We start from the raw sequence: 11,144 nt of genomic DNA, 5'->3' as shown, positions 1-11,144 counted from the left end.
CAGGACAAAAACTAACTCTAATTCATATGCATTGTATTTGCTAAGTTCTTAGTGAAGAAAAACCAAAACACTGTGATGAGGCTATGGAGGCTCCATCAGACTGGAGTAAACCCGTCTGGTGAACTAGAGAGAGGGCCACTCTTTTCAAAGGAAGGACAGGGTGTATTCTGGAAGGCAGAGCCACCGTTAGCTTGGATTTTTAAAACAGTAGATAAGGTTACAAACCTAATTAGACCCTGGGTCTCACCCACTATACAGGGTGCTCAAGGCTGGTACACTGGGACCACCCTGAGGGATGGGATGAGGAGGGAGGTGGGGGGGGGGTTCAGGATGGGGGACACATGTACACCCATGGCTGATTCATGTCAGTGTATGGCAAAGACCACTACAGTATTGTAATCAGCCTCCAATTAAATAAATAATTTTAAATAAATAAATAAATAAAGCCCTTGGAGCCTCCACATTCTACCCACACCAGCCGATCAGCCCGTGCCCCCTGCTGGTGAAACACATTAGCACACGTTAAACACACATTTCACAGGATTCCAATGCCCGGACCTACCTGTTCACCCTTTGGACCAGGTTCACCAACTACACCCTGCAATGAATAAAACATGCTTTTTCAGTATTTTGAGGTTTTTAACTATACAATCTCAAGTGAACCAACTCCCCTACTGGGCTGGTGAACAGGAACAAGGATGAATAATCTCCATCTCCTCACTCTCTAGCCGAGTCGCATCAGACCTGGAGAAACTGACAACTGTGCAAAATCACTGGCGACCTGAAGTGCCCTCTGACCACATCCATGTTAATGTGACGAGTAAGAGCAGAAATAGAGAACTGAATAGGAAGTGTGATTACAGCTGAAATTTTTCCTTTACTCGGCTTTTATTTTTCTTCCATCTGATAAATGATTAATAGGTTGTTTTGCTTCTTAATCTCAGCTCTCTGTAATTTTAGAAATCTTTCTTGATAGTTCTCTATGGCAATGTCTAGAAAAATTCTCCATTGGGCCAAAAGCAAGCTTGGTTTCTCAACATAGTAGAAATTACCCTTCCAAATAAGGAACTTTCCAGAGGGCTGGGTATCTTACCCTGTCACCTTTCATCCCAGGAAGTCCAGGGGGGCCAGGCAAGCCAGGGAGGCCGGGGCTGCCAAGAGAACCCTGAAATAAAACACATCCCCCAGACCCGCTGTTACTGCGACGCTGAAAGTACACACACCAGACGTAACTCATGCCTAGAAGTGCTGCGGTTGGTTTAACATTGCTGCTCAGACTTCCCACTCTCCCAGATCTCAGGAGAAGACAGTCAGGCCCTCCTCCATCCCACTTCTGAGCTCCCCGATTCCTGGGTTTGTACCCCTTCCCAACAGTGGGCTCTTTGAGCTGAGTCCCTGCCTCCTCAGCTGTGTAAACATCACCGCTGGAGAAGTGAAAGGCAGCTTTCACACACGGTTCTCTCCCAGTCCAAGAACAACCATGGCCAAATGGAGCACTTCGTATCTCCCCCAGTTTTAAAATAAATGCTACAAACCATACTGATTAAAATACCCTCTGAGGGTCTCCTAGATTTAATTTGAAATTCCCCATTTACATTTCACACATTCACATAGGAAGAGAAACCAAACAAGGATGATTCGATTACCCGTTGCAAACTGCTTTTCTCTCTTTGCTCCCTTGTAAAATTTTATTATGTTTTGCATAAAGCAAATCCACTGCTGAGGACTAGAAATGCTACTTACCAGTTTACCCGGTGGCCCTGGGGGTCCCACTGGTCCTACTTCACCTCTGCTGCCCTAGAAACACACAAGCAGGACAGTCAACCAGGCGGTCTGCCGAAATGCAAATGCATGTTTACTACATCAACAAAGCAATCAAGCTACCTAGGTTTCTGTCTACACATATGTACAGGTCACCAAAGTATTCTCCCCGTCTTCGACTGAAGGCAGAGACCTTTGTATAAACTGTCTGCAGCCTCCTCAGCGTTCATCCTGAGCTCTGAAAGGCCTTACGCTGCTCATTGTGAATAGAGACTGTTCGATAGACATCACTCCTGAAACATCTACAGGAAGTAGCAATTAGGAATTTTCAGCACGTACATCACCATCCAACTTAGATTATGGTTATTTGTGTACACGCTTTATCCTCTCATTTAGACTATGTGTTCTAGAGGTACAGGCATAGTAAAATTTTGAATCCCACATAATTGTCTAAAACCCAGAGTAAATCTCAGGTCTACAGTACATTTTAAAGCAGTCGCTGGCAAATGACCTTGAACCTCAGAAGAGTGAAAAGACTCAGGACAGAGATGTTTGCCTTTAAATTACCTCTGCGACTTCAAAAGGACACATGTAGAAGAAATTCATAAAGTTTCCGAAATAATTCGTTGCGCCACTCATTCTACATATGTCTTAAAAGATTAAAGACTTTGGAAAGTACACTTCATAATGTAGTTGCAGCAGAAGAACACTCTAATTTCATTCTGTGAACTAATTTCATTTTTTTATTGGAAACACTAAGCCCTTTGAGAAAAGGAATCATATGAACTCTTCCATTTCTTTCCCTGAGAATTTCATACACTTTTATGAAATCTGCTAAAAGCTTGTTTCATTTCTAATGAAAGTTCAACTAAGTTGAACGCTGAGGTTGCTGGATAAATAATTACATTTCCTGGATGATGTACATGAAAATGAAAGTAGTCTTTTGAGTTTGTTTGTGTTTCAAATGATATGACAACTTCATATTAATGCTTGATATTTATAAGTGCTTCTGATAAGATTATCCTGATCTGACCCATACACTATTCATTCATCTATAAAAAGAACAAAATGTCAAGAGCCATAAACTTTCTGCATTTTCAATTGCTCTAAAGGATCAAGAAATGTCAGCCAAATTACAAGCCTCTATGAGCTATAATTTCATGACAGCCGTTTCTTATGACTTATAGGTGATTTAAACAAAATGTTCTTAAGTGCTTTAAGCTAAAGCTGAAGCTCCAATACTTAGGCCACCTGATGCGAAGAGCAGCCAACTCACTGGAAAAGACCCTGAGTCTGGGAAGGATTGAGAAGGGGAGAAGGGAGTGACAGAGGATGGTTGGATGGCTTCACCGGCTCAACAGACATGAGTTTGAGCAAACTCCAAGAGTTAGTGAAGGACAGTTAAGTGTTTTACAAAAACTTTCATATGAATGTTCTGTCTAATGTATGAGTCTGAATGACACATTGGTCCTTAACCCTTATGAGCAGCCTGGAAGCCCAAAGCAGTGCCTCATGAGGACAGATGCTGGAAAGAGGCAAGTCAGGTGAAAGCCAGCCACTATGATAGATTGTTCTTTGTGTCTCTACACAGAAAGGTTGGGTTTTACCCCATTACTTTGCTCAATTACTTTGAAATTCAAGGTAGATTTTCTTCAGTATATCTGCTCTGCTGGCATTTTCTAATTATTTTTGAATTGCATCCTGATTAAGATCCTAAATATCATTGGGATAAAATTACCTTAATTCACAGAACAACTAATAGTCACTGGTGGAAAAGATAATTAATCGTGTCAGAAAGGGAAAGCAAGGTTCTTGACACAACCTCAAGTATTCATTTCTAAGTAAATGAACCATTATGTCATCCTATCCCAGACAAAGATGATTGATATACCTTTTTTTGTCTTCCACAAACCAAAGGGCTAAACGAAAATAAAGGATTATGTAAACTTTCACTTACTTTTTGGAGAGATTAATCATCTTTTCAGGCAAATACAAAGATTCTCTGCTGGAATCTTATTTTCTCTGTCTTTCACGAGCTGGTATTATCCAGTTCCTAGTCTTTTCCAAGCCCCAGCAGCCCTTGGTAAAACCAATAAAGAGCTCAGAACCCAACCTAGGTAGCCCACGCTGCTGACCTGCAGCCACAACAGGGCCACACACAGGTCCGAGGGAGGGGTGGGTGACATGGTGAGCAGTCACTCTCCCGCGCCTGCACAAATACACAGCATGTGGGGCTTTGTTTTTATTTTACTTCTGTCCTATAAATCCTTTGCCATTCTGAACTTAGGCATTTCTATAGAAATTATTTCACTGTGAAAAAAAATTTAATGTTTATTTTCACAATGACCAAACAGCTATAAATGTTAGGGCAAGATATTCTCATGGCCATTCTGAAGATTTCTATGTGTTCTAAAAACATGCATATTCTTCCCCTTAGTTCTTTAATTTCACGTGTAACTAAGATGAGCATGAGCAATCAAGACAGAAACAGTAATCTTTAAAAACACAGGTTAAACTAAATACATCCTGCAGGGAGCCATTCACCCTAACCTGGTAACCACACGTGTGCTAAATAAATGATAAATCTCTAATGTTTCAACAGCTGTAGTGAAGCCATATTTTCAGATGTGGCCAGGGAGGTTGGTAGGGAAATAGTTATTCTGCCACATGGCTGATATTGCAAACCTCATGACAAAAGTCACGGCTTTTAACAAGAGAATTGGAAGGAACCAGAACAAAAGGCAAAATCCTACCACTGAAAATGTGAAGACCATTAAGAAAATGCTCTATTTTTTCTCTTGAGTGCTCTGAGCCACCATATATATCTCCAACATGTTAAGATACATCTGCCAATTCATCTCTATTTAAGAAGTCAATCAAAGCTTTAAAAAAGATGCAGACTTCTACCAGTAATTGCCAACTCTGCCCAAGCATCAGAATCCCCTAAGCAGTTGTTAGAAATATATTTCACTGGTGTCTTCACCACCCCACCTCTCCATTCCCCTCCACCGCCCATCCCTCAGCCCCAAGTCCTGATTCTGAAGGTCTGGGTAAGACCCAGGAATCTGTTGGGGGTCGTGTTCTGTTTCAATGTCTTCACCAGCTTTGCTTAGACTTTTGTTGAATGCTCACTGCAGAAGTTCCATAAACACTAAACTCTTAAATTTGCTAAATATGTTTTGTGTTATTAGAATTTGCCAAGCTAACTTCAAACGAACGATATCCAGCAGAGCCTTGACTTCGGAGGCACTGGAGCGTGGAGGTGAGAATCTGGACACTCAGCCCCAGGACCGGGTCTGAAGTCCAGCTCTGCTGTGCACCAGCTCAGTCCAGGCAGGCACCTCAACCCTTCTGTGCTAGTAACAATAGTGTTAGCCGCTCAGTCGTGTCCAACTCTTGGTGACCCCATGGACTGTAGCCGCCAGGCTCCTCTGTCCATGGGGTTTTCCAGGCAAGAACACTGAAGTGGGTTGCCAATCCCTTTCTCCGGGAGATCTTTTTGACCCAGGGATTGAACCTGGGACTCCTGCATTGCGGGCAGATTCTTTACCATCTAAGCTACAGGGAAGCTCTTCATCTGTTTCCTCATCTGTTAAGAGGGTTTTGAGAGGATTAAATAGATATATGAAGCACTTAGTACAATATCCAGCTCATAGTAAACACCACAGATATGCTAGTTACTATGCTTATCCAAGGTTTTATCCAAGGAATAAAGACATCAGTCAAAACTATGGTTTTCAATCAAATGATTCATTACATGTTCTTTGCCTTTCAAACCTCCCAGATTTCTTTAAAAGCACAAGTCGTGCTTGGGGAAAAATGTCTCTAGTCCTCATTTTTTGAGTTTCTGTCAAGACCATTGATCACCAAGAAGGCACTCGTTTTATAAGCAAACACTAGCAGCTACTTTGCAAAGCTCATTTCAATAAATACAAATGGATACTTCAATACGGAAGTCTCCCTTTCAAAATGGAACTATCAGACTTCTAAAATGCCACAGAAAAGAATCAATTTTATTACACTTGGGCTGTCATAATTATCTTACCAAAAGAGTGGGCTTTACTCTGCTGTGCTCTAGAGTGTGTTGGCTGATACATCTGCTCGATTACCCTAAATGCTAACTAGCTGAAGAATGAACAGTATTCTCAGTACCTTTGCAGTTTCAGAAGAGGGAAACTATCACTATACTTAGTCTGCATTATACCCTAAGTGCTGATTTCTGGCAAAAATATGTTTAACCTATAAGATCAGTTATGATTCCTAAAGACTGTTGCTTTTACAAATCATTTTCATAGTAACACTTGCAGATCATATTAATCCTACTACAAGGATAATTTTGCCATAAAAATATTTTTTAATCTATGCAGTTTTACCACATTGGATAGTTTATACTTCTCTCTAATGTAGGTTTAAATATCTCCTCACACAGAGAGGCAGACCACAATCTGCTCACACTGTAACCATCACAGCTGGTCCATAAAGCACTGACAGGAGTGTTCTGGAGTGTTCCAGAGCCTGGTGGGGCAGAAAGGTGGTGCAGATCACTCAACAGCATACCAAGTGGGACCTCTGTGTTGAAGCTACTGTTGATGGGGTTGGGGTAGGGGACTTCAAGAGAAAGGAGACAGGCTTCTACACACACTCCAAGAGTGCATCCACTTCAGAAAACCTGGGCTAGATCAGCATGGCACTCATCCCAGTCAAAATCACAAGAGCAGAGCAAACCTAACCCACTAGACAAATGCTCTGGCAAGTTCTGAGGAGCCTGGAAGAGAAAAATGGACCAGGAGCCACCACTCAGTAACACCAAAGCAGAGGTCCCAGCCACCTGCTGGCTCTAAACTAGGAGTCCCCCAGATGCAGGTGTAGACCCTGCAGAGCAGTGTAATGGAAAAAGCCAGAAACACAAGCCAAGTGGGAAAGACATGTGCTCATGTGTACTCACTAGAGAGGCCAAAACGCCAATATTTTTTGCTGTGACATTGGAAGTATTTGGTGGAACAATGGTAAGGAAAGTGGGGAACACAACTTCAAAGACATATTTCAGTTAGCCTTGATTCTTTCATAGGAGACATCAGAAGTGGGTTTCATTTCTTCTACTCAGCTTCCCACCTTGAGATTTGCAGGAAAAACTGATCAAATTTTTGAAAAACAGTTGACATGGCATGAACTTACCTATGAAAATGAATTTAATGATGTAAAATGAAAGAACAAATGCCTCTTTCAGTAAGTAGATTTGGTGCTAAAATTCTGCTCCAGAACTATAATATTTATAACCTCCCATAATACTCTTCTGAAAAATTTATAGTAGGTGAGAAGTCAGTTATCATGAACAGAAGCAGCATGCCAAGAGTTATCATCCCTCCCACCCAATGCATCTCAAGGAATCTTTATCGAGCACAACCTTAGAGTGGGCCCTGAATAAAAAGACATGGGGACACACACATGGATCAGACACGTCCCTGCCTCTCTGCAGTGTCCACACCATGGGGGCAACAAGAGACCAAGGGTTACAGGGTCAGAATAAGGAGAGATCATGTCTCTCAGAGGAGTAGGGCATCATAAGAGATGACTGCATTGCAGAACTAACACTTCAGTCATATCTAGGAGGACACACGGGATGCTGAGTTAGAGAAATAGGGGAAAACCCCGTCCCAGTTGCAGGGTATCACAAAGTATAAACAGGCCGACTAAGAAGCCTAGAGAGTGTTTGGGAATTAGCAAAGTCAAGCTTAGCTGGAACACGGGCTCTGAGCAAGGGAGAAAGGGGAAATAAAACTAGGGGACAAACAGATGCTGTAGGATTTCAGACTCTTTCATTGTCCGTGGAAACCCACTGAAGGTTTTTAAACGAAGGAGAGAAGTGATGACGGAAACTGTGCTTTGCAAAGATCATCCTGGAGGTGTGTGCTGATGTGGAGTCCTACACTTCACCAGGCTTTTGTGTTTGCTCTCAGGACTGTGGGGACACAGTGGAGTTCTGGTGGTGCAGGACACTCCCCCCTGTGCCAGAGTCCTGGAGCAGGAACAACTATCCTGGCCTAAAGACCAACAGCATCCTGCTGGGAGACGCGGGCAGAGAAGGAAAGATGTGAGCAGGGAAGGCAAGTCAGCAAATGATGCGGTAAGCAAGCATCAGGCAACCGCCTCAGCTGGCGCAGGAGAGCCAGGAGTGGGGAGAGGTGGGAAACGGGCTTCAGAAGAAGAGGCAGATGGGAGGCCATAAAGACGCGGTGGTCAGATAAGTAGGTCCCCCTGCAGGTAGGAACGTGAAAGAGGAGGAATACTGTGGCTTCAAGCCTCAGTGAGGAGACAGGGCTTCCCAGGTGACGCAAACAGTAAAGAACCTGCCTGCCAGTGAAGGAGACGTTAAGAGACGCGGGTTCAATCCCTGGACTGGGAAGATCCCCTGGAGGAGGGCATGGAAACCCACTCCAGTAGTCTTGCCTGGAGAACCCCACGCACAGAGGGGCCTGGTGGGCTACAGCCCAGATGGCAAAGAGTCCGACATGACTGAAGTGTCTAAGTATGCACACACAAGGGCAATGGTGGGAAGAATACAGATGCTTACAGAAACTGAACAATCAAAATTGTTGAAACTTGAAAACTTACACAGCCATCACTCCCTCTGAGTTTCCTCCCCACCATGAGAGGATGAAACACCGTCCCCAGCCCATCTCCTTCTGCAGCCCAGCTCAAGTCCATCCGTTTCTACACCCCATGGCCCGGAGCTGGGGATGGGCCAAGCCCGCTCCACCCACGAGGCTTGTGTTTAGTGTGTGATCCCGCCATCAGCAGGGGCCCCGCCATCTGCAGGGGGTCCTGCCATCAGCAGTACGGTACTCAATTTTCTGCTCTATAACACGAATATGACACATGCAGTCCACTTTTCTAAAGCTCCAGAGCCCCTCCCCAACAGTGTTCAATCTTCTTGTGATTTTAGAAATGCGATCGAGCTCTGACCTCATTTCTTTGACAGTCAACTTAGGGAAAGTATTTTAATTAGAAATTCATAGACTTCCAGCAACAGAGGAGAAAAGGGTAAGTGAGGCGTGAGGGGCAGGAGCTAGCTTCTTTGGCTGCAGAGAAACGTCTGGAAACCGCCTGATAGAAGCCAGTGGACAGATATATGATAGAAGCTCCACTCTCAACTGGGATATTTCACTTTTCTGAAGCATGAAAAGCCTCACTCACATGCTCGAGAAATGCTCTTTAAAATGTAATGGTGGTGTACCTATGGCTGATTCTTGTTGGTGTATGACAGAAAACCACAAAATTCTGCAAAGCAATTATCCTTCAATCAAAATAAATAAATAAAGTGGGAAAAAAAGCAACGATGATGCCTGGAAACATTTCTGTGTCCTCACTTGGAGTTGTTTTTGTTACCCAGCAGGCTTTGAGAAACAAGAACTTAAAATGAAGACAAGGAAGAATCTTTTAAAGTTAAAATTGAGTGCATCAGTTCCTCTCTAAGGATTAAGGTCACTCTCTAAGATCATTAAGAATGTATCTAGTGAGAAAATGTACATAGCTATATTTGCTGCAAAATAAATGCACAAACTCACACTGAAAGAAGCATGGTAGGTTCTCAAAAGATTAACATAGAGTTACTACATGACCCAGAAACTCCTCTCCTACACAGGTACTCAGAAGAAGTAAAACAAGTCTGCACAAAAAAGTCTACATTTTCTACCTGTAGAAAAATGTTCACAGCAGCATTATTCATAAGGACCAAAAGTGGAAATAATCCAAATGCCCATCGATGGCTGAATGGATGAATAAAATAAGGTATGTCTATAGAAGTGAATGGACATGAGTTTGAGTAAGCTCCGGGAATTGGTGACGGACAGGGAGGCCTGGTGTGCTGCAGTCCATGGGGTTGCAGAGAGTCAGACATGACTGAGTGACTGAACTGACCTGAACTGATAGAATTGAATGTTATTTGACAATCAGTACATCATGAGAAACGCTGGGCCAGAAGAAGCACAAGCTGGAATCAAGATTGCCGGGAGAAATATCAATAACCTCAGAAATGCAGATGACACCACCCTTATGGCAGAAACTGAAAAGGAACTCAAAAGCCTCTTGATGAAAGTGAAAGTGGAGAGTGAAAAAGTTGGCTTAAAGCTCAACATTCAGAAAACGAAGATTATGGCATCTGGTCTCACCACTTCATGGGAAATAGATGGGGAAACAGTGGAAACAGTGCCAGACTTTATTTTTCTGGGCTCCAAAATCATTACAGATGGTGACTGCAGCCATGAAATTAAAAGACGCTTACTCCTTGGAAGGAAAGTTATGACCAACCTAGATAGCATATTCAAAAGCAGAGACATTACTTTGCCAACAAAGATCCATCTAGTCAAGGCTATGGGTTTTCCTGTGGTCATGTATGGATGTGAGAGTTGGACTGTTAAGAAGGCTGAGCACCAAAGAATTGATGCTTTTGAACTGTGGTGTTGGAGAAGACTCTTGCGAGTCCCTTGGACTGCAAGGAGATCCAACCAGTCCATTCTGAAGGAGATCAGCCCTGGGATTTCTTTGGAAGGAATGATGCTAAAGCTGAAACTCCAGTACTTTGGCCACCTCATGCAAAGAGTTGACTCATTGGAAAAGACTCTGATGCTGGGAGGGATTGGGGGCAGGAGGAGAAGGGGACAACAGAGGATGAGATGGCTGGATGGCATCACCGACTCGATGGACGTGAGTCTGAGTGAACTCCGGGAGTTGGTGATGGACAGGGAGGCCTGGAGTGCTGCGATTCATGGGGTCGCAAAGAGTCGGACACAACTGAGCTGATCTGATCTGATCTGACAATAAAAAGGCATGAAGTACTGATACATGGTGCAGCATAGAAGAACCGTGAAGCATTATGCTGAGAGAAGCCAGTCATTAAAAAATCCACATATTGCATGATTCTATTTATATGAAATTTCCAGAACAGGCAAATCCATAGAAAGTGGATGAGTGGTTTTCTAGTGTTAAAAGGGAAGGAGGGGAAATGTTGAATCTGCAAGTGGATCTGAAGTTTCTTTCTGAGGTGATGAAAACATTTTAAAACAGACTGTGGTGATGGCTGCACAGTCGTGCAAATGTACTAACCTCAATGGATCGTACACTTTAAATGGGTGACTTGTATATGAATAATATCTCAGTAGAGCTGTTTTATATTATGGTAAAATACTTCCTTCAACACAGGAAGAATAGTAAGGGTCATCATGTTTCTTTTTTTAAATATTTCATCTTTATTTCCACTTTCTGGAGAAAAAAGCATATTGTATATCTAAATAGCATTCCTGTTTCATTGGTTAATTGGGATTAGCAAATGTCAGAAGGCATTTGTGGATGAGTGACTGGAGGAATGAATAAAGGAAGAAAGGAGG

At 42.9% G+C, this 11,144-nt stretch overlaps 1 protein-coding gene across 1 annotated transcript in view; it reads right to left on the bottom strand.

The window, feature by feature from the left end:
- Window positions 1-11,144, bottom strand: part of COL9A1 (collagen, type IX, alpha 1) — a 90,499-nt gene that overhangs the window by 23,999 nt on the left and 55,356 nt on the right. Inside the window, 3 exon segments of the mRNA XM_010848501.1 lie at window positions 563-598; window positions 1,094-1,165; window positions 1,744-1,797. Of these exon segments, the coding sequence (XP_010846803.1) occupies window positions 563-598; window positions 1,094-1,165; window positions 1,744-1,797 (162 nt within the window).

The sequence above is a fragment of the Bison bison genome, unplaced genomic scaffold (genome assembly GCF_000754665.1).
Source record: "Bison bison bison isolate TAMUID 2011002044 unplaced genomic scaffold, Bison_UMD1.0 scf7180017864268, whole genome shotgun sequence".
Classification (NCBI taxonomy): Eukaryota; Metazoa; Chordata; class Mammalia; order Artiodactyla; family Bovidae; genus Bison; species Bison bison.
The sequence above is the reverse complement of the archived record's forward strand: the minus strand, read 5'-3'. Positions and strand labels throughout refer to the sequence as shown.